This window comes from Myotis myotis, unplaced genomic scaffold (genome assembly GCF_014108235.1).
Source record: "Myotis myotis isolate mMyoMyo1 unplaced genomic scaffold, mMyoMyo1.p scaffold_m19_p_6, whole genome shotgun sequence".
NCBI classification, from domain to species: Eukaryota; Metazoa; Chordata; class Mammalia; order Chiroptera; family Vespertilionidae; genus Myotis; species Myotis myotis.
Genome location: NW_023416368.1, coordinates 29,714,044 through 29,737,661, shown reverse-complemented (window position 1 = coordinate 29,737,661; position 23,618 = coordinate 29,714,044). Strand labels below are relative to the sequence as shown.

The 23,618-nt window shown below is 45.8% G+C and overlaps 2 protein-coding genes across 5 annotated transcripts in view; one reads left to right on the top strand and one right to left on the bottom strand.

Moving 5' to 3' along the window:
• Positions 1-10,816, top strand: part of PAIP2 (poly(A) binding protein interacting protein 2) — a 16,225-nt gene extending 5,409 nt beyond the window's left edge. Inside the window, exons 2-4 of the mRNA XM_036312507.1 lie at positions 5,261-5,424; positions 6,429-6,608; positions 9,831-10,816. Of these exons, the coding sequence (XP_036168400.1) occupies positions 5,287-5,424; positions 6,429-6,608; positions 9,831-9,887 (375 nt within the window). The 5' untranslated portion in view covers positions 5,261-5,286 and the 3' untranslated portion in view covers positions 9,888-10,816. The remainder of the gene's footprint in view (positions 1-5,260; positions 5,425-6,428; positions 6,609-9,830) is intronic.
• Positions 8,693-23,618, bottom strand: SLC23A1 (solute carrier family 23 member 1). 4 transcript variants are annotated; one of them, XM_036312504.1, is made up of 16 exons: positions 23,402-23,612; positions 22,309-22,370; positions 21,553-21,687; positions 20,978-21,135; positions 20,109-20,197; positions 19,892-19,959; positions 19,494-19,675; positions 19,243-19,363; positions 18,830-18,986; positions 18,382-18,529; positions 17,749-17,854; positions 17,341-17,470; positions 17,096-17,239; positions 16,512-16,607; positions 13,421-13,687; positions 8,693-9,114 (listed from the first exon to the last, which is right to left on the bottom strand). In XM_036312504.1, exons 1-15 carry the CDS (start codon positions 23,481-23,483, stop codon positions 13,440-13,442), a joined length of 1,926 nt encoding a protein of 641 aa, XP_036168397.1. In that variant the 5' UTR covers positions 23,484-23,612; the 3' UTR covers positions 8,693-9,114; positions 13,421-13,439. The 4 variants fall into 4 exon arrangements, with proteins under 4 accessions (XP_036168397.1, XP_036168396.1, XP_036168398.1 ...); XM_036312503.1 differs by lacking the exon at positions 8,693-9,114 and having other exon boundaries at positions 13,338-13,687; XM_036312505.1 differs by lacking the exons at positions 8,693-9,114; positions 19,243-19,363; positions 19,494-19,675 and having other exon boundaries at positions 13,338-13,687; positions 23,402-23,618.

Sequence of the window (23,618 nt, the reverse complement as noted above, 5' to 3'; positions counted from 1 at the left end):
AAGTGCCCATCCATAGAAGAGTAGGTAAAAACGATGTGGTACATTTACACCATGGAATACTATGCATCTGTACTAGTAAAAAAGAAGGATCTCTTGCCCTTTGAGACAGCATGGAGGGACCTGGAGAGTATTATGCTAAACGAAATAAGCCAGTCAAAGAAAGATAAGTATCAGATGATCTCATATGTGGAATCTAACAAACAAACTGGTGAGTAAAATAGATCTAGAGACATAGAAGCGTGGAACAGACTGTGGAATCTCAGAGGGAAGGCTGGAGAGGGTGGGTGTGTGGAAAGAGATCAACCAAAGAACTTGTATACATATATGTATAACCTGTGGACACAGACAATAGGATGGTGAAGGTCTGGGGCGGGGGGTGGGTGGGGAAGGGCCTACAGAAGGTCAATGGGCGGGGCAAAAGGGACATGCAATACTTTAAACAATAAAGATTTTTTTAAAAATCAACTTTGAAAGCAAAGAGCAATAAATTGGCTGAAATTAAGTAGAAAGGTCAGAAAAATAGAGTGGAAACTGAAATTAATAAAATAAGTAAAACAATAAAACCAAGAGCAGGGGTTTTATTTGTTAAATTGAATTATTTAATAGTCTATTTAATACTTAAAAGATACAACAAAAATATCTCTAGCCACCTAGTTCTCCGGTATTCTGTGTTATTTTTGTTTACTCTTCATCAGAGGATATGTTTTTCAGAGATGAGAGAGAAAGAGAGAGAGGTGAGAGAGAAACATCGATTGGTTGCCTCATGCATGTGCACAAACTGGGGATCGAACCTGCAACCTGGGTATGTGCCCTGACCAGGAATTGAACCTGCAACCCTTTGGTGCATGGGACGACACTCTAACCATTGAGAACACTGACCAGGGCTTTAGTTATTTGCTTAAAAGCTCGTTATTGAACTATAATTCACATACCATGCAATTTACCCATTAAAAGTGTGCAGTAGAGCCCTAACCGGTTTGGCTCAATGGATAAGAGTGTCGGCCTGTGGACTAAAGGGTCCCAGGTTCTATTCTGGTCAAGGACATGTACCTCAATTGCAGACACATCCCCAGTGGGGGGTGTGCAGATGATTGATATTTCTCTCTCATCGATGTTTCTAACTCTCTGTCCCTCTCCCTTCCTCTCTGTTAAAAAGTCAATAAAAAATATATTTTTAAAAATGAATAAAGTGTGCCTAATAGAGTGGGTTTTTTTAGTATATTCACAGTTGTGCATCCATCACCACAAGTATAAAACATTCTCATTACCTTCAAAAGAAACCATGTATCCCTTAGCTGTCATGTAATATGTTATGTAATATGTACTCCTTTGTGACTTCTTTCACTTACCATACTGTTTTCATTGTTCCGGATATAAAGTATCAAGTATTTAATTTTTTTAAATTTACCTTTATTGTTGAAAGTATTACAAATGTCCCCATTTTTACTCCATTGACCCCTTCTAGCCCACACCCACATTCCCCCCACCCCAGGTCTTCACCCACACTATTGTCTGTCCATGGAAGTATTCCATTTCTATTAATGTTGAGTAATATTCCATTGTATGGACATACCACATTGTATTTATCCATTTATCAGCTTGGTCCCTTTGGGTTGTATTTAATTTTTGGCTATCCTATATAATAAAAGAGAAACATGTAAATTGACCATCCCTCTGCTATGCTCACCAGCCAATCAGGAATATGCAAATTAACAGACAAAGATGGCAGGTTAATTTGCATACACAGGCACCAGGCAGAGAGCAGAGTGGGAGAGCTGGCAGAGAGTGGAATGGCTTGGGGAAATTGGCTCCCCAAGCCACCAGATGGAGAGCAGAGAGGGAGAGCTGGTGGCTTGGAGGACTTGGCGGAGTGGGAGGCCATGGGATGGAGACAGAGCAGGAAGGGAAAACCAAGAGTGCCGGGAGCACCAGGAATTCTGGGAATAGTAGTTCTGGTGGCAGCCCCAGGACCGAAGTGGAAGCCCAGAGTGCGGGGAGCACCAAGAATGCTGGGAATCGTAGTTCTGGTGGCAGACAGATCTCCTAGACCAGCCATGGGCAAACTATGGCCCGCAGGCCGGATCCGGCCTGTTTGAAATGAATAAAACTAAAAAAAAAAAAGACCATACCCTTTTATGTAATGATGTTTACTTTGAATTTATATTAGTTCACACAAACACTCCATCCATGCTTTTGTTCCGGCCCTCCGGAACCCAGTTTAAGAACCCATTGTGGCCCTCGAGTCAAAAAGTTTGCCCACCCCTGTCCTAGACACTAGAGCAAAGTGAGCCTGGAGCAAGTTACTGTTGCGGTGGGGGATGGAGGGAAAGCAAAGGTGAGAGATATAAGTAAAATCAGAGTGTCTAGGAAAAATTAAAGGGAAGATATCCTAAAACTTCCAGGAAATCTCCAATGAAGCAAAGAAAAAAAACCAAAAACGCCTCTATTATTCTATGAGCAACAAACCAAACTGAGTTGGAGTCTCAGACAATTCGCTCATATGATTGCAAAGACAGACAGAAACTCCCGGATTGGAGAGGGTGCAGGTTGGGCCGAGGGACCCCCACACCCCCCAGTGCACGAATGTCATGCACCAGGCCTCTGGTCTATATTATAAAAAGCCTGTGCCTCTGATGCCGTAATGACCTGCATGGGTGGGCGGGCTGCACGATTTCGCACGCTGGGCTTCTAGTCTTTGCAGATGGGCTCTTGTATATGTTGAGGCCACTGAGGCCACCTTCAACACTCGGGCAGTTTACAACTCTTAGCAACTCACTTAATGTGCAAAACCTGAAGGTCATCCAGAGGTGAGATTGTAGGGTCTTCTCAGTTCTTTTCCTAAAGCATCTCCTTCACCAGTGTCTCCTCCCAAGCTTTTCACTTTGTCTATTTTTTTTTTGTCCCAATTGTTATTTCTTTTTTTCCCCCCAAACATATTTTATTGATTTTTCACAGAGAGGAAGGGAGAGGGATAGAGAGTTAGAAACATCGATGAGACAGAAACATCGATCTGTGCCTGAAACCAAGGTACAGTACATGCCCTTAGCCGGAATTGAACCTGGGACCTTTCAGTCCGCAGGCCGACGCTCTATCCACTGAGCCAAACCGGTTAGGGCCCAACTGTTATTTCTTGACCTAGACAGCATTGGCTACTACTACATTCGGCTTTATTTGTTGAACATATGCCAGTACTTTACAATTTTACACTTTAAAATCATAAACCTTATAGTGCTTGAACTATATATTCAATTTTTTCAAATAGTAAACATAAAAAGGAAGCACTGTAAAAAGTGTAATTCAAGAAGTGTCAAGAATAGGTCATAGAAGAAAATTAAAAACCCAATACATTACCTTATATTAGAATACCTTGGGTTAAATAATTATAAGTCTGTTGACTTTCTGAAAGTAAATGATCTTTACCCCTCTGGCTTTCACTTGACTGGCTGTAGCCAGAAATTGGTCAGCAGTTGTTCCTTCCCTTAGCTGTCTAAGGTATAAGATTAGTGCCCAGGCTCCAAGTTCATTCTTTTTGCTTCAATTATGATTTGTTTCCCAAATATTGCATGACAAAGTAATTTCATTTATTTAGATTCCATAGACTCTTTCATTGTAATCTATATCAAATCTATAGGTTGTTTGATGACATGCTAACAGGCAAAAAGCGGAGGTAGGGCCTTGTTGAATACAGAGATTGGGCCCTTTTTGCCAAGGATTGTTTATATTTTATTTATTACTGGTTGGCATTAAACAAGGAGAAAGCCGTCCAAGTTTTTTGGGATTCCCAGACTATAAAGTTTGCTGAAACAGATTTTTCATTGTGTTATGCAAACTTGTGCTCGTAAAATGTATGGAAAACACTTTCTTAAAAAAATTTTTTTTGTCCCTAGCCGGTTTGGCTCAGTGGATAGAGCGTTGGCCTGCAGACCAAAGGGTCCCGGATTCAATTCTGGTCAAGGGCATGTACCTGGTTGCAGGCACCTCCCTGGCCTGGGCCCTGGTCCAGGGCAGGAGGCAACCAATCGACGTGTTTCTCACACATCGATGTTTCTCTCTGTCTTTCCCTCTCTCCCTAAAAACTAATGGAAAAATATCCTCAGGTGAGGATTAACAAAAAATTAATTAATTAAAATTTTAAAATGTTAAAAAAATTTTCTTTTGCATTTGTGTGTAGACCTCCTTTAGTCACCTGAAAGCATATTTTATCTGTTTTTATAGGTTTCACAGAGAGGAAGGGAGAAGGAGAGAGAGAATCATCGATCGGCTGCCTTTTGCACACCCCCTACTGGGGATCAAGCCAGCAACCCAGGCATGTTCCATGACAAGGAATTGAACCATGACCTGGTTTATAGGTCGATGCCCAACAACAGCCACACCGGCTGATGGCCTCTGCTTTTCATAATATTTGAGGCGAACCTAAAATTTAATTTGTGTAAAGATGAGCACATAAATGTTCGGTAGCCTGACAATAATTTGCCCTGGCCTGTGTGGATCAGTGGTTAGAGTGTCAGCCCACACACCAGAAGGTTGAGGGTTTGAGACCTGGTCAAGGGCATGTGCCTGGGTTGCAGGTTCAATCCCCTGTCCTGGTTGGGGCCCACACAGGAGGAAGCCAATGAATGTATGTCATTAATATCTCTCCCTGTGTGTGTGTGTCTCTCTCTCTCTCTTTCTCTCATTAGTGGAACAAATCTCAGGTGAGGATTAACCAAAAAAAAAAAAAAAGTAATTTTCTTTAGAGGAACTGATTCCTTTTTAGGCAAAACTTGTTTTAATAATAAAGGTTTATTTAATTCAAGATTAATGATAAATAAAAATATCAAAGATACTCATTGTTTGTGTTTTGTCTTGTCTGCTTTCACAGTGCCTCAATTTCCTAACCATAATCATGTTTTCTTTTTACCCACACCCTAGCACATAAATCTCAGTCTGTCTCTGCTTCTTTTCATATATTTGTTCCACTAATGTGTGTATATATATACACACACACACAAGAACTCAGTAATTTTTAGTTTTAGAACCTCTTAATGAAAAACATCAGTACTGTTTTTATTAGTATTCAGTATTAGAGAAAATATGTGTGTATCAGGATAGGACCCCCTACCATCAGCAAATGAATCGATGTTTCTCTCCTCTCTCCCTTTCTCTCTCTCTAAAATCAGTAAGCATGCATATATATCATGTGCACCTAACACTTAACCTGGTGATAATAAATGCTCACCAAGAAAAAAATGACTGACTAAACTAATTGTATTCTTTTAAGGTTAAAAACGACAACTAACGCCAACCATGAAAGATCCAAGTCGCAGCAGTACTAGCCCAAGCATCATCAATGAAGATGTGATTATTAACGGTCATTCTCATGAAGATGACAATCCATTTGCAGAATACATGTGGATGGAAAATGAAGAAGAATTCAACAGACAAGTTAGTTTTATGTACAAGCATGCTCTTTTTTGTACTCCATGACAACCTTCAAATAATGTAGCTGTATTTGTTCCTTAAATGTGTTTGTTTTTCAATCTGGTACCTTATTTATGAGATATATGGATTTATGTGCCACCACTCCTATTTTATCTGGATGATGATTACCACCAGGTTAGCTAGCTTTTTTCAGGGTTCCACCCCAGAGATTCTGATTCAAGTGGATTAGGGTGTAGCCTGGGAAACTTGTTTTTTAAAAGCTCTCAGATGATTCCAGTGAGCAATTAGGTTTGGAAACCACTACGCTACACCAATCATATTGCTCTACTGCAGTGAAAGTCAAGAGAATGGGATTCAGGAGCAGACGGGCACAGGTACTAGGGTGCAGAACTATTGTGTTTTTCACATGAGGTTCTCAATCTAATCAACCTGAAAATCTGACACTATTCTCTTTAGAAAACACTACTACATTAATAAATACTATCTTTTATTTTCACATTTTTGACTTCTATTTCCATCTTTTGTCACTTCTTCCTGGATTATTGATTTTGCCATATCCAATGATGGATAATCAAGAGTTAAACAATGTAGTCTTATTTCAGTGAGAATCAGTTGTGGGAGGGGGGGGGGTTGTTTGTTTAAGTTACTCATGCCCTGAGCCTATCCTCTAAAGATTTTTTTCAGTTACTTTGGGTAGGTTTAGGGTTTATATAGTTTTAAACTGTCATAGGTAATTCTGACATGCGTTCCTTAGTGTCAGCACTCCTTTATTTGTTACTTCTTCCCCTCTACCTTCAATGGAACAAAGTATATTCTGCTATGACAAGTAAAGACATAGCAAAACCCTAAACAGATCTTCCCAGGTGTTACGGTAAACTTTTTTTTCCCTTAGTGCAGAAGAGGAAGTACAACATTGTGCTTTTAAATAGTTCAAGATATTTCAAGCTGTTTCTAGTGATGTCTTACCAAGTATGCTGTAAACTGTCCTTTATTTATTATAAATCCAGATAGAAGAGGAGTTATGGGAAGAAGAATTTATTGAACGCTGTTTCCAAGAAATGCTGGAAGAGGAAGAAGAACATGAGTGGTTTATTCCAGCTCGAGATCTTCCACAAACTATGGACCAAATACAAGACCAATTTAATGACCTTGTTATCGGTGATGGCTCTTCTCTGGAAGATCTTGTGGTAAAAAGTTATTTTTCATCTTTTTAAAATCTTTCCCATAAATGGAAAAGCCAGCAATCATCTGTTTAAGAAGAGTTCTACATCTTTTCTCCTTCTGAAATTGTACTGCTTTTTACTGTGGAAGCAGAGGCCTCCCAGTCTCACTTATGACATGGAGTGACTTCTGGCAACGCTCTGGAATTAGTCTGAGACTACTAACAGACTTCTTGCCACTGCTTTTAGCTTTGATAACTGTTGCCCTAGGATATGTAAATGTCTTAGAAAACATTAATCCAAAAGAAGTACAGTATGTCCATGTGACCTACCTATTCAAAAGTAGCTTGATAGAGAGATTTGGCTGGCTCTTTAATTTTTGTCTTAAACATTTGGTGAAATTTGCAAATTTTCATCTGAAAGGTAAAGTTTTGGAGATTTTTCTTCTTCCTGAATTCAGGAACTCCAGGATTTTCACTGAGTTAACCCAAACTCCTTTTGGAACTGTGATTTAATAAGGACATCTATAAGCTCTTAGTAGAAAAGAAACCTATTTGCATCTTTAATTATTTTCAGTGTCTCATTGTTGATGTTATATTAAAATGTATTTTTAGGGAATTGTCATAACTAGGCATTGGTTCTAAAATTGAACCTAATGAGTCAGTCCTTCACTAAAATGAAAAATAATTTAAAGTCAGAATGTTAACCTTTCTCTTCATATTGATAATCTATTTGCTTCTACAAGGTCTCTGAAATTTACCCCTAAACTCTGAAATATTTTTTGCAATTGTCTTCTGTTCACTGTGTAGTGATTTTCTATAACCTGGCTGTGCAGCATAATTACCTATGAAGCATTAAATACAAAAAAGTTTCTCAGCTACATTTCAGAACAGTAGAATCAATCGTCTAGGCATATTTATTTTTTAAAAAGCACTCCCAGAGGATACTGCCAGCCGACCTTATCAGGCATTGGTAAACCATCCTTCTGAAGGGCTGGATAGAGAACATTGAAAAAAAAAATTTTTAGAATTATTTGTTTTTTAGTTAATTTTATTTATTTTTTAGACAGAGGGGAAGGGGCGGGGGGAGGAACATCGATTTGTTGTTCTACTTATGCATTCATTGGTTGATTCTTATATGTGCCCTAATGGGGGAGTGAACTCACAACTTTGGAGTATAGGGATGATACTCTCTAACCAACTGAGCAACCCAGCCAGGGCTAGAGAACACTGAAATTTAAATTGTGGTATAGCCTTTGTTGCCGTAAATGACCCAAATGAGGAGATATGTGATCTGAGTAGTCTGTTGGATTATGCTTACTTGTGGCTACCTTAGTCCACAAATAATCCTGGTTGCTGTGATACGTCTAGCCCAGCCGTGGGCAAACTACGGCCCACGGGCCGGATCTGGCCCGTTTGAAATGAATAAAACTAAAAAAAAAAAAAAGACCGTACCCTTTTATGTAATGATGTTTACTTTGAATTTATATTAGTTCACACAAACACTCCATCCATGCTTTTGTTCCGGCCCTCCGGTCCAGATTAAGAACCCATTGTGGCCCTCGAGTCAAAAAGTTTGCCCACCCCTGGTCTAGCCCTTTGCTGGATATAATGTAGTATAACTTTAAACTAGAACCGGTAGAAATTTATTCTGTAGAAACTGATTTGTTCATCTCAATCTGTTTAAGATTACATAATTTCTTCTTATTCTTTTGTTGCTGCCAAAAGATTACACATTTAAGAACACTGCTTTTTTTTAAAAAAAATAAATGTTTTTATTGATTTCAGAGAAGAAGGGAGAGAAGGGAGAAAAAGATAGAAACATCAGTGATGAGAGAGAATCATTGATCGGCTGTCTCCTGTACATCCTCTACTGGGTATTGAGCCCACAAGCCAGGCATGTGCCCTGACCAGGAATCGAACTGTGACCTCCTGGTTCATTTATCAACGCTCAACCACTGAGCCACACCTGCCGAGCAAGAACACTGCTTTTATTTATTTATTTATTTTTAACCTCACACTTTTATATATATTTCCTTTGAGAGAAAAAAGAATATGTCCTGTGCAAGGAAATGGTTGTGTATATGTATAAATTATGAAACTAAGATTAAATTATTGCTCCAACATGTTTAATGTGCTTTGGTCTTGAAGTAAGTAACATAGGGGGCTCAGAATTAGTCTAAAAGCCTTCCAGAATGCCTACATTTCAGTCCCTGGAAACCATCCTGGTTTCTTTTTTATCTTTTTCAACTTGCATTCCAAGATGTGGTAGAAGAAAATGTCTAGCTATTCCCTATATGCTGACATATCTGCTTAGGAAAGTAAAGATTTAGAAATATAGGATAATGCTGGTACAAGTCTCTTAAGGTTCTTGGAAACTTTGGCCTGTTCTTTCCCTCACTGATGGAAAAATGAAGTCCCAGGGAGAGTGACTTTGCCAGGCTTACATAGGAAGTTAGGGCCAGAGCTGGGGTTCCAGCTTAGGTCTTCTGATTCCCCAGGTAGTTTTCTTTTCCTATTAAATACCATGCTTCCTGTGGGGATTAGAATACAACAATTGTTGAAAGATAACTCCGCATTTTTAATGAAGACCTTAAAATGAAATTAATCTATAAACACTTCCCAGTCACTTTAATCATCATTTTATTTTTATTTTATTATTATTATTTTTAAATATATACAGAGAGGAAGGGAAAGGGATAGAGAGTTAGAAACATCGATAAGAGAGAAACATCGATCAGCTGCCTCCTGCACACTCCCTACTGGGTATGTGCCCGCAACCAAGGTACATGCCCCTGACCGGAATCGAACCTGGGACCTTTGAGTCCACAGGTCGATGCTCTATCCACTGAGCCAAACCGGTTAGGGCTTAATCATTTTAATACTTGTTTAATATTTTTGCATATTATGAAACTGCTCAAAGGAAGTCAAATATTACAGGTAAAGGAACAAAATTCCTTGTTCTACACTTTTTTAATTTATGCAGGTTTCTGTTTACACTTAAGCAAAATTAATTTCAATTCCTGCTGCTCTTCAGAAGGTTGATAAATTTGATATAATACGTATAGCTTACATCTGATTCCTGCCTTCCTAGCCAAAGATATTTTTAGGTTAAGTTTATCAATCTGAGTTCTTGCTTTTGTCTTGGGGTTTTTTTAAGATGTTTTTGCATGTGGATCTAGGTTGAATGCTTCTGAGTATCTGAAGCTATCTGTTAATGAACTTGCTTTTTTATGTACTTATTTTCCAGGTCAAGAGCAATCTGAATCCAAATGCAAAGGAGTTTGTTCCTGGGGTGAAGTACTAAAATATTTGAGTAGACGGGGCCCTCTTTTGGTGGATGTAGCACAATTTCCACACTGTGAAGGCAGTATTAGAAGACTTAATTGTAAAAGCTCTCTCTTGTCACTGTGTTACACTTATGCATTGCCAAAGTTTTGTTAGTCTTGCATGCTTAATAAAAGTGCTGAGACTGTTATTAAGTAAAAAGCTGTCAAACATTTACTGAAAAATAGAATTGGCCCCATGGCTGGATGTGAAGACAGCAAGGAGGAAGCACCAGTCAAGTTGTGACAAAGCACCAAATTAAATGACCTTTAAATCTTAGTGAATTGTCTTTTTTGAGGCTAAACTGGTCCCTTAAGTTTAACTAGCACTCGCTAATAATTCTAAACTTTTTTTAAATCAGTAAATTTAAATTAAGTTCTAGTTAAGCAAATTTCTCAGTTAGACTGAGATTTACGCCCATCAAAAACAATCTTCTGAGGAAGGCTTGTTAGTTAATTTGAAATAATCCGTTGTAGACACATCTGTCTTTGGTCACTGATGTTACAAGGTAGTGATCAAATTAGAACTAGTCTTGGCTTTTATGGTATGTTATCATGTAAGAAATACATCTGAGAGAGTATGTGATTTGAGAATTACATCTTCTACAATTATTGTAGCTATGCCTTTGTGAAGTCTAACATTTGACCAACCCATAATCTAATTGAACAAAGAGATTGTAACATGTGATTTGAGTGGTGCTTTTCCTTGCTTTGTTAACCATCACTACAGTAGTCTGCAGCACAACTTTTCTTTTAACAAAGCTAGAACAGTTTTGGCTTCTTAAACTTCATATTTGGGTAGGTTAAGCTGCCATACGTGTTCAGTGTGAATAGTGTTTAAGTTGAAAATATTGTAAAAAAATTATATTTTTTCAAAAATATTTAAAAAAATAAATAATAGTAGAACTGAGCTGATGGTTGTGTTTATTGGTGCTGAATGCAGACTCTCCAGTGGTGAGTTGCACTTTAATGTGGGCTCAGTCCCTCAGGACAACCCTGCTGGCAAGAGTTGCTGAGAGAACAGACTTGTTAGATCCCATTGTGTCAAATATCCTATATAATAAAAGCCTAATGTGCGAATTGTCCCCTCAACTGGGAGCTCGACTGCTCCCTATGACATGCGCTGACCACCAGGGGGCGGCACAGAACATGGCAGGCATCGGTGATGTGGTGCTGGCAGCGAGTGGCAGTGGAGGCACTGCTGGCCCCGATGGGCCCCGACGAGAGCAAAACCGTGGCGGGATGGTGGCAGGCAGCGCCAGGCCAAGGCAGGTGCGAGCAGGGGCCTGATGCCCCAAACACAATGACCATTGGCAGCAGTGGGGGGTGGGAGGCCCAGCCCCAATTGATTGATCCACTGGTGGGATGGTGGAACAGGTGGCACCAGGGGGTGGCTGCAGGGCTATGAAGCTGGGGTTGCGAGCTGGGGCCCAATCCCCGCAGGCCACCCCGAGGGACCCCACCTTGCACGAATTTATGCACCAGGCCTCTAGTGTATAAGTATCTAAAATACAATGGCAAAATAAATCACACAGCCCCTACTGTAACTCACATTGATCCCCTCAGGCTGTGTTAGGGTAATTATAGGATATCCATGTTAAGAAACTTAGGCTGACCAGTATAGTGGTAATCTTACTCTACTATAATCTTCATTGGCTCTTCCCTTCACAAATCATTGCTGATCTAATTGAACTCGTTTGCTATTTTATTTCATTGGGACCTTCCCCTTTTTACACTCACAAGCTTATTTATATAATACTAGAAGCCCAGTGCATGAATTTGTGCACTGGTGGGATCCCTGGGCCTGACTGGCGATCGGGGCCGATCAGGTTTCCTGCCGCCTCCTTCCCTCGCCACCTGCATCTGCCACTACCCACCCCCAATTCCCTAGCCCAGGCCCAGCTCTGATCAGTTGATTGGGGCCTGCTGGCGGGGGGGGGGGGGGGGGGGGGGGGCCTGGGAGGTTGGCCACCAGCCTCAAGGAAGGAGCTGGCCTTCGGCCCCCCAGGAAAGGGGCCACATCTGCTGCCACCCACCCCCGGTTCCCCATCCCAGCCCGGAGGCCTGGCCACGATCAGGCGATTGGGGCCTGCTGGGGGCAGCATCTGTCTCCTGGTGGTCAGTGTGGGTTATAGCGACCAGTCGTAATGGTCGCTTAGGCTTTTATATATGTAGATGTTTGTGGCTAATCTTAATTTGGGATAGGTTGTCAACCAACTAGCAAGTTTTTGGTTTCACATACAATTCTGCCTCATGGCCCTACTCAGTTGTTAGTAATGTCCTCTGTGCTTTTTTGTTAAGCTCAAGATTAAGAGGGCCATCTAATCAGTTCTGGCTCACATTCTCCCTGGGGATCCTTGGGTGTGAGCAACTGTGCCCCAGTGGTTTTTAATAGCTAATGTAACAAATTAATAAACAGATAAATTTTTTTAAGAAACTGAAGCAGATGAACCTGCTTAGTTCTCGTTCTTTTGGGGGCCATGATGTAACCAGTCTCCTCTGTTTTCTAAGAGCTCAGTACCACAAGTGGCACTGAAGGCTGCCAAATCATGAGGCTTACAGATCCTTTTTTCTCTCTCAGCTCAGACATATTTCCACATATTGCCAAATTACTGTAATGCAATAAACTTGGAGATTATAAACTTAGGCATTATAACCTAATGGTTAAGAGCAAAGACTAGCCAGATTTCCTGTGAATCCAGTAAATCATGGGCAAGTCACTTAACCTTTCTGTGACTTCGTTTCCACTGCTTTAAAATGGTAGTAATAACAATATTTGTCTTAGAATTGTGTGATTAGTTAATATACATCGAGCACTTAAGACAATTTGTGGCACATAGAAAGTTCTATTTAAGGGATTATTACTCATTTTGTTGGAACTTTTCTTAGGGAACATGCACATTAAAACTACTCTGATGATTAGAGAGCCAGGCACCTGCATTTGGTATAGGTAGAGATGGAAAGTTTCAAAGCATTGCTACTTCATTTTGAAATCCTTGGGACAGATTATCACCCCAGGGCCTATATGGTACAGTTTTAGGGTAACGAAAGTCATCCTGGTTTTATTTTTTGACCATTACTTAAACAAGGATATGATAGAATTTTTCTGGTTCTTGTGCTATGTCAGTATTTCTCAACCTTTTCCATGTCATAAAGTGTTATTTATTCAGTATATGGGATTGCAGAGGTGAGGCTGGCTGCCAGTGGCTGGAGTTTATGTCAGTTGATCCAGCTTCTGCCCAGATACCCAGAAGGCTGAGGGGATCGGTATTTCAGCATACTGTGATCTCTTAGTGTTCCACCAGTGGGAGGTTCCACTCTCACTTATAAAATGGCTAAGGAATTCTACTCAAAATCCATATATTGACTTCTTAACCCAGTTTACCTTCCCCTTGAAGACACTCAAATGAGTCACAAAAAGGGAAACCAAGTAGTTTGGTTTTCCTTTGGTTAAAGCATATAAGAATGTGATTTTTCAATCCTCGCACAAAAGCCGTAGACTAACACATCCTACCTTTCCTGGGAGTAATTTTTCAGATCTTGGTGCACACGGGCCCAGTTTCTCTATTCTCTGAAATATCTTCTGGAACTGGACGCTGATCTTTTGACCTTGAAGAAAATCCTTTGAAGACTGGGCAGATAGGAATGTATTTCAGAAAGGCAATCCTTTTTATCATGTTCATCCCAAAGGGGAAATCATAGCTCTTGAGACTGGTAGACATCTCACTGTTGGCATGGGCCCCAGCTTTCCACTGTACCAGGCCTCTTTCCTCTGGGCTTCCTGGAAAAGTACAGTGGGGTCACATATCAAAGCCAGTCACCATCAGCTCCTGCCCTTCACATCTAGTTCTGAAGCAGACTTCTGGAATTGAGTGTCTTGACTCTCAAATATCTTCCGGTTCTAAAAACGGTTGAATTCGTTTTTTTCGCTGCTAACTTGGCCAGAGCTCTAGGGAACCCTAAAGAATATGGTTATAATTAGTGTTTATTGTGTACCTGTAATGTGCCAGGTTCTGTGCTAAGTGCCTTAATTTCATTATCTTATTTCTTCAAAATATATCTGAAGGAGGTGTAAAGGCACTATTGCACAAAATTTTATGATGAAGAAACTGGCAGAAAGGTTAAGTAGTTGTCATCCTACATCTTGAATATGGGGCTAGTGTATGCTGGGCTGTTGGATACCATAAAGTGCCCAGACTCTGCTGTGGGGGCAGGTTGGTGTATATTGAAACACTATAATCAGTGTTAATATGATTTTATATTTAGAAAATAAACTCTTGTTTTTATAATACAACCTCAGAAAGTCAAGGTAAGTAAAATCTTCAGTAGTGGTGGCAGGGATTTTTTGCAAGAGGGGAATTTGCCCTACAAAGTGGGGAGTGGTACATGAGATCTCTGAGGTTTTCACAAGAGGGCTGGTTGATGAAGACTGGCACAGTGTAAGTCTATGGTGAGAGTGAGATTTCCATATGCTGGCAACCCAGCTTGCGGCCGCCATAAGTAATGCAAATGAAATGTGTCCTAGACTCAGAGGAGAGGGCACTAAGGGAGAGCTGGGGTCCTCAAGGAAGACTACTTGGAGGAGGTCCTGTTTGAGCTGGGCCTGGCTGCACAGAGAGCACAGATAGGCAGAGTGGAAGGGGAAGAGATGGTGTGGCACAGGACTCTGCTGACTGATGGCACCTCCTCCCCATCACTGCTAGGACACAACAGGTAGCCCAGAGATCCCTCACCTACCGTTCATATCCCTCCCTGGCTGTAGTGCTCTCTGCTTTTCCAAGTCCCTTCTATCCTAGACACCAGGAAACCCTCCAGATCAGCAGTCACCAGCCTTTCGGACCTCACGGACCACCGGTTGGCGACCACTGCTCCAGATGACACCAGCCCAGGCTTATTGATCTTACTGCTTTAAATTGCTTTAAACTCAGTTTTACTTCCTGTCTTGTACTAGGAGCTCCTCAAAACAGACACTTTTTTTTTTTTTTTTTTTTTTTGGCACATCTCCTTTAGTGTCTAACCCAGAGCCAAACTGGTAAGTTCCTCTACCATTTGGACTAAATTGGTTTCCCCTCTAAGGTTGGGTTGTGGCTAGGTAAAGAAAGAGCAAATGCAAAGTGGTATATCAGCAAAGTGTTCTCATCCCACCAAAGAAAACTGATTCCATGGTAAAGACTTGAGTTCTGAGCTAGCCAGACCTGGGTTGGAATCCAGGTTGTACTACCTTAGGCAAGTGATTTCACTAATCTGCGCTTCAGATTCTTCATCAGTGTATATTGAAAGACTGTTGAAGATTATGTGGTGTAATATATATAATCTAGCAAGGATGGTTGCTGAGATGGCAGTTGGCTTGAAGGATGGGATGTAAGACTGTTAACATCTGGTTAGCTTAATCCAGCCACCCAAATCACAGAGAAGCTCAGTTTATAGCTGCCCACCTGATGCCCTCCAACTCCCCAGATTCCCTAGGCCTTGAGGCTGCAAATTTCCTGTTTCAGGTTCACAGGATGGGCTGCTCCAGTCTCCAGCCCAGCTTCCTCTACATGAGGAGAGGTGGGTACCATGATCACTTACCACCCATCCATCCAATGGGTAGTTGTTGCCAAGAGCTCCCTCACCATCTGATGCTGTCTAAAAGTGCCAGGGAGCCCTGTCCCTTGCCTGCCCACACTCCAACCCACCAGCTGTGCATAGCCAGCCTCTGACTTGTATCTTCAGAGAGAGGGAAGCAAGTGGGGTCTGCTGCCATGTTTAAATTGGCAAATGGTGGGGGATAGAGGGCCATCCTGCTGCTCCCATCCCTCATCTCCCTGGACGGATGCAGTCTCCACCCTTCTCCATGGAGCTTTCCCTGATCTTCCAGTTCCCCTGAAACCTTCCAGCAGAGGTCCTGTGGTGCAATGACTGATACACAGGCCACAGACTGCATCCGATGGACTTGGTTAAAATCCCAGGTTTGCAAAGTTACAAATCTGCAAAAGTGACCTTCAGTGAATCACTTGATAGTCTGTCTCGCAGGATAGTTTTTGAGGATGAGATGCTTAGCTCCATGCCTGACCCTTAGAAGATGTTTGGTAAATGTTAGCAATGTTTGTTACTAGTTAGGACACCTGGTGACATTTATTTTTTATATATTTACTGGGCACATAAATTTGCTCTAAGAGGATTCTCGGGAACACTCACAAAGTATCCTCCACAATCCCTCCAAAAACTCCTAATAATAGCAAAGAAAGGACTCTTCCTATTAGCCACTGTTGCAGGCTACTTGCATTGGAGTGGGTTTTGCCAAAAAACTAAAGCTGCATTTGTATCTGTCCTAATAAAGCGAAGGCGCCCTTCACCCCAGTGGCTATCACAAAATGGAGAGGAAAAGACAAAGGCCCTGGAGTGACTTCTAGCCCCACCCTCTTCAGAACCTATGAGGCATGCCTGTACCTGGCTGGCCAGTTTCTCCCGCCAGCCAGTGGGCACTCCATCAGCCGATCTGTTCCCTGCTTCTCCCTACCTACATTGCATTGGACCCAGCCACAGCTCTGGTTCAGGGGCCATCTGTTGAAGTGCAGATGAGCCCAGCCTCATTCTGTTTCCCTCCCAAAGCTGACACATACCTGGCACTGTGTTGTCCAGTAGGAAAGCGAGGCACCCACCCACGAACATCTCCGTGGTCAGTAGCACAGTCAGAATCTGGTCCACTTCAGGAATACCTGTGGAATAGGCCGAGGGCCAGTAGGTGTCAGGACCGCCCTGGAGAACAGACCTCAGGGATTGCCCTCTTCTTCTGCAGCCTGCTGACTTCCTTGAGCAGGTATGGAGCTGGATGGTGGGACGCTACAAACCCCGACTTGCAAGCCTGTCAGCACCTCTGCCTCTCCCACCCCTGGACTCATATCCCAGTTTTGCAAGTTAGTTCCTACTTGTCATGGGACAAATCATTTAAGCCTCACTTTCCTCATCTGATGTGGAAATGATAGTATCTATCTCATGAAGCTGCTGTGAAAATGAAATGAGCACATGTAAAGCTCAATACCTATCCACAGGAAGTATCTTAGTAAAGGACACCTGCTAATTAGCTTCTCAGCTGCTGATTAACATCCAGAATTGCGCAATTGTTGCTCCAGCGGCATGGAGCCTTTGAAAGTCAGGCCCACCACACCTACCCTACCCGCAGTGACATTCAGACAGGTCGGGGCACCTGTGTTGATGGCGCCGGGGTGGGACTCCAGGTAATTTGGCAGCGTAAGTCCAAAGAACATGGAAAATCCGAGCACGAAGAGGTTGCGGGAGGAGTTCATGTCCACGAACTGCAGGTTGGACAGCCCCACAGCGGTTATCATGCCTGAGTGCACAGGAGAACCGCTGGAGAGGCCTGGCGCGGGCTGGGTGGGCTCCACCATTCAGCGACCCGTGCTGTCACCAGGATCCGCGGGCAGCACTCACCGAAGAGGGTGCAGAACATGCCTCCCAGGATGGGGTCAGGGAGCGAAGCGAAGAGGGCTGTGAATTTGCCAATAGTGCCCAGGACCAGCATGATGCCCGCACCATACTGCACCACGCGCCTGCTGCCCACCTGCCAGGGGGCCAGAGGGTGGGGCTATATCCAAGAGGATAGGTGGGAAGGGGTGAGTTCTGGGGCCGGGTGGGATGAGGGGGGCGGAGCCTGTGATAAGAGGGAGGCTCAAATGGGCAGGGGCTTGAGGCAGCGCAATGGAGGGCGGGGGGAGGGATGTGGGAGGGAGCCTCTTAAAGACGGGGTGGGGGTAGGCCAAAGTGTGGACCGGCTTGGGGCGAGGTCTGCGGCAAATGGAGTGGGGGTGGGGCTCTTGCTCTTCTGGTTCGGTGAGGCACCTTGGTAATCCCCAGGACGCCAATGTTGGGGCTGGACGAGGTGGACCCGTTGCCGGTGCCCAACAGCCCTGCGATGATGCAGCAGATGCCTTCGGTGAAGATGCCCCTGTAAGAAACATGAGCTGGGAGGATTTGGTCCAGGCTCTGCCCATTACCCTGGCTCGGGTGCTGCCTTCTGCGAAAGCCACACCTATCTGTATTATACTCTTCACTCCAGGGCAAAGGGAGGTCTGGGAGCCAGGAGCCCAGGTCTGAGCACTAATGCAGTGCCTTGGCATTTACTCCCTTTGGCGATTCTGGGTTTCAATTTCCTCCTCTGTCAAACGGGGATAATAAGGGAGCTGCCTCACAGTCACTGGTGGATTGCACAAAAGAACACACACTGAGGGCTAGGCACATGGAAGGTTGCCCGATGACTAGTTTCCCTTGGACTTCATTACCTCCTCAACTGCTCACAACATTCAGGGTGAGAGATGAGAGCATCCATCCCCACTTCATAGGTAAGGAAAATGAGGTCTGGAGAGTACTAGTGACTTGCTCAAGTCCACATCTTTTTCGACTCAACTCTGTCCCCACATTTGCTTCCTGAGTGGCCTCAGGGGGAATCATATTGGGGAGGGCAAATGGGCATACCTGTTGATAGCATGTACTGGAGGGGGGGGTGCACCAGCCAGGCGGGCACAAGCATAGTAATCTCCGATGGATTCAATGATACCCGCCAATGTGGCACTGAACATTCCTAGGACAGCAGCTGCAGTCACTGTGGGCAGGCCCCACTGACCTGGGTGGAGGGGAGACAAGAGGATGGATACAGGGCCCCTGTGTAGGTTAGGAGGTAGACTAGGCAGTTTGGGGCGGGGGGGGGGGGGGGGGTGGCTAAAGGAATCTCAAGCTGGGGTGGGAGTTGTACAGTTGTGGGAGCTCATTTGGGACCACTCAGAATCACGAAGCTCTGGAGTGAGGCTTTGAGTGAAACAGCACTCTGCCTGGCACACTATACATGTGCAGCTAATGCGAATTTTATCATCAGCTGTACTGGGATCAGAGTTGGAGGCAGAGGGGCCCAGGTGGGGTTGCTCACAGGGGTAGGGGATTCGGATCCAGGGTGCAATAGCCATGATGTCCCCTCGGGCGTCCGTTCGTGCCTGGAAGCCATAGGCTGTAGGGTCTGTGGGCAGCACATCTGTCAGGGTCAGGATGTAGCAGAGCAGCCACACGGTCATGATGGCCAGCACAATCTGAAGGGGGCAGTGGGGAGGGGCACACTGAGGACCCTAGAGGTCTTGTTCCAAGCTAACCAGCCTTTACCTCAGCCCTACCCCTAGCCCCAGCTCTAGATCCCAACCCCAGCACCTGCTCCAGTTCCTGGCTGGAATCTCGTCTCTGCTCTGGCTCTAGTTCCCCTGCTTTTTCGGCCCTTTCCCCCACCTTGGCCCTAGACACAAGTTCAGGCCCTGCCCTAGTCCCAGACCCAGCTGTCTGTCAGTTCCTCACAGGAAACATCTTGAAGATCTGGATGCGGAAGAGACTGAGGCCCTTGCCCCAGCGGTAGACTGGCAGCAGGAAGGTGAGGTTGCGCAGGTACTGGGAGAAGAGGACGATCAGGAGAATGGAGCTGAGGGCAGAGGCACAAAGAAGAGATGGCTGGTAGGTCAGGCTGGGGGCAAAAGGTAGGACTGAGGAGGAAGGAAATGTAGGGGTGAGGGGGCTCGGGCTGGGCAAGGATCGATCCTGGTGTCGCTCACCAAGCTGAGATTCCCCAGTGGGAGCCAGCTCGGTCACCAGCAGCTTGGAAAACAGAGAGGCCAATAAGGGAAACAGTGGGGGTGACCGTGAGAGGCCCAATGTAGCTGAGCAGGGCCCCAGGCAGTCCCATCAGCCCAATCACCACTTCCACTATGCTGGATACCATGATTGCACCCTGGACCTGCAAGAGTGAAGGTCAGTTATAAGTCACTATGTAAAAGCCATGACCTCTACATTAAAAAATAAAAAATAAGAAAATAAAAGCCTCTGGACTAACCTACCTTGCATCTCCCAATTCACCTGTGGCCCTCACTCCCGTCTAGCCCCTTCCTTAGTCCCCTCTTTAGTCCCCTCCTCAGTCCTGTCTTTTGCCCTTCTACTCCATGTGGGAACCCACCTCTCTCATCCGTGGGTGCCAGATATGAGAAGTGTTCAGGGGCAGACTCCAGTTGCCATAGATCTCCTCTGGGGGCAGAGACAGGGATACACACACATATGAACAGGGAACGGAGACATAGGGAGAGAAGATGCTGCTGCCATAAATGCATCCTGGTGTCTGGACCTCCAGGCTTCTGGTCCCCCTCCCCTCCAGCACACCCCAGAAGTGTGCCCACCTTCTGGGGGACATTTCCATCTCTCCAGGGCCAGGATGGCTTTAGCTGGGATCAGAAATGCAAAGGCGCTAGCCTGGAACAGCGGCAGCCTGGAAGGGGAGGCACAGAGCAAGGTGGGGTGTGGTGGGGGACAGGGACACACAGACAGGGGAGATGGGGACAGAGGGGCACAGAGAGGGAGAGGCAGAAAGGATCACACAAAGGGACAGAGACATAGGGACCGGGCAGGGGCAGAGCAGAGGGACGTCCTTGAGGCCCCAGGCAGGACTCTATAACATTTTGGGGGACCAAGAAAGAAAACAAATGGAGCCCCTGCCCACCCCTGCCCCTTTCCTTCTCAGCATGTTTCCTGCACTGTGAGGGGCCCATGCACAGACGTGGACAGCTTGTTTCTTGCATCCACGCTGCACTGACAACCTTTCTCCCTCCTCCTACCACACCACCACGCTTTGGCCACCTGGGGTTGTGCACAAGGGGGTAGGGGCCCCCAGGAAGGTAGACTATTGAAGAGGCCAGGAGGCAGGGAAGCAGGTGGTCCCTGAGTAGGACTTAATGAGTAGGGCTTAATCAGCTAGGTGAGTGGGCTCCAAGCCCAATCCTTGCCCAGCTAAGGCACATTCCCTTATATCCACAGACTCCTAGTCTTTGAGGGGTGCCAGGTGCCAGGATAGGACTCCAGCTGCCTGGCTCTAAGGCTGGCCTGGGAGAAGAAGCAGCAGGTTGGGGCAGAGAGCAGCTTTTTTTGTCCCATGAGTCCTCTGAGAGAGACCACCTGCTCCAGCTGCTGCTGCTACATTGTGCGTGTGTCTGTGTGTGTGTGTGTCTGTGTGTGTGTGTGTCTGTGTGGGGGTGGGGGTGGGGCAGCTCACCGGATGCCCAGCGTGGTCTGGATGAGGGTGGTGATGCCCACGCAGGTGAAGATGGTGCCAATGAGCTGGCTGACCATGTGCTGGTCACGGCCCACACACAGCGCCTCAGCCAGGAGGAAGGGCACAGCGATGGTGCCACTGAAGCATGTCAGGTAATGCTGGGGGGTGGGGGAGTGCATGAGACCCACAGAACTCACATGGAAACAGGGCCCCTTAGTAGTTCTCATGCCTGCCTCAGTGGGCCTGAAGCCATGCTGCCCTAGGCAACATACCCACCCAGGATTGACATTCTCACAGGGAATTCCCGGAGGGCTACTGCTCATCTGGCTGGGGATTACTTATCTGTCCCCAAATTATTCCTGCATCTTCTGTGGAGTGGGCCCTCCTCCCTGTCACTGATACTTGCTCCCAGGGGATTAATCCTCTCTTGGACCCCATAATCCTCTTCCCCACCCCTGCTTGTTACAGTCACTGTTGCTGACCTTAGGTTTCTCTTCCTGTTACCAAAGATAACCTTGGTGGCCAGGGAGGGGCTGGGGAGTGTGCAATGGGGTGGCTGTTGCAGGGAAGCCCACCTGGAAGCCCAGCAGGATGCACAGATACCAGGGCGGCACATCTTCGATCTTGTACAGCATGTCGAACTTGGGCTCGGTGGGCCGGGGCACTGGGGGGTCCTTCGTGGAGGGCCCTGCTAAGCCCAGGTCCTCATGCTGGGGGCAGCAGAGAACAGTAACTCAGGATGGAGAGGTGGACACTGGAAAGTCGATTCTGCCCCAGAATCAATCAGGTACCTGAGTGGCCTGTCAGCTCCTCAGAATGGGGTCTGAGCCTGAGTTCCTCACTTCGCTCACGGTTCATACACCCAGCTGTCCCTTGGCCTGACTCTACCTGGCTCCCACCTCACATTGCTTTGTGCAGGATGAGTCCTCTATGCTGGCTCCTGAAGCCCTCAGGACTCAGGCATTCCAGCCAAGGGAATGGGCCCCTAAGTCAGATGGCCTGGGGGGACGCAGGAAAGGGGACCAAGAGGGCTGGAGACTGTGGAGGTCCTTGGGGTGGCACTGTGGGGGGGGGGGGGGCGGCGGGGAGGGTTAGGTTGTGTCCCTACTGGCACTCAAGCTGGAGTCAGCGACTCCCTAAGCTGAAGTCTCCTTCACTCCCCCTGCCACCCCCACCCCATCCCCCAATAGCCAGGCTCAGCCTAGGACAGTCACTCTTGATCAAGTTTATAAGAACCTTTGTCTCTGCCCTCCCAGGGAGAAGCCTGTGTGCAGTTCCTCCAGCCCCCACCCCATCCTGCCCCTACCCAGCTCCCAGTCATCCCCCAGCACCTGTGTCTGGCCCTCGGGGTCCTCCTGGGCCCTCATCTCTGGGACACAGGTGTGAGCAGTTCCTGAGGAGAAGAGGCAATGGCTATAGAAACGCCAAGGAGGACTTTACTCCACATATCAGACATTGTTCGAAGTAAATCTGTAACCAGATCCCCAACTCCTATCGAGATTGCGAAAGCAGGTCCCGGGTGGAGGTAATGTATTAACTCTGGCCATCGTAGAATGGTAAAGGCCGCCCAAGCTCTGCCACATTCACCCGCTGCCCGCACCTGAGCCTGAATACAGGACCTCGTCTTATTTTCCAAGAAAGGGCCAGAGTGGGCAGTGAGGCATAGACAGTCTTGGAAGTTTAACAATCTCTGTTTGAGTGGCAGGAAAAGGAGTACAAATGGGCACTTGTTATGTCACCATCTGAATATTAATAACAAGTTAATCATTATCATCATCATAACCACTCTCACTGAGGAATGGCTGTGTGCCAGGCAAAATCTCTGTATTGTTGTGTTTAACTCCAGGTGCTGGGCAGTATTAACCTCCTTTACAGCTGATTAGGAGATATGATCTGACAAGGTAGCAAGATTTTAGAAAACCATTCCTAAAACTCAGGTGGGCCTGAACTCCCGCATTTATGCTGTGAATCATACATTAAATGTAATAAGGCACCACCCTCCCCACCACTGCCACTCACCTCATGGTCCCTGAGGCACACAACAGATGAACCTCTGGAGGAGCTACCAAGGCTGGCCTGGCCTTGCTGTCCCCTGTGTCAAAGGATTCCCTTCCCCTCCCAGCCAGGACCCAATCCAGAACGAAAATGCAGGACCCCTATCCCAAAAGTCTTATGAATTTTCAAGACAGTAACAGCAGAACATTAAACACCGTCTGGAGCCTTTCCAAGTGCCAGGCCCTGTGTGACTGCATGTCACACAGCCCCCGAAGCCAGCCTGACGCCCAGCCTGTCTTTGCCTCCTGGAAAGTCCAGCCCAGTCTGGCCATGGGGCCTGGAGCTGGGGCCTGGGGCTGGGAGGGTCCAGGGGCTGAGGTTCTGCCCCCCACACGGCTGCCCAGGCCCAGCCCCCCAAAGCCCACCTACTTCTGGGTTGTTGTGCCCATGGCCAGACCCGGCCCCGAGCGCCCACAGGCAGCACCGCTCTCCAGCTGGGAAGTAGCTTCATGCCACAGCCCTGAATCCGTCTGCCTGTCCAGCCTCCAGCCTGTTCCTCTGTCAGCCTGTTTTCTCCTCTCCCTTCTTGGCTTTCTGCTCCCAGGTTCCCAAAGTCGTCTGACCAGTTTGAAGCTTCAGAGCTGCT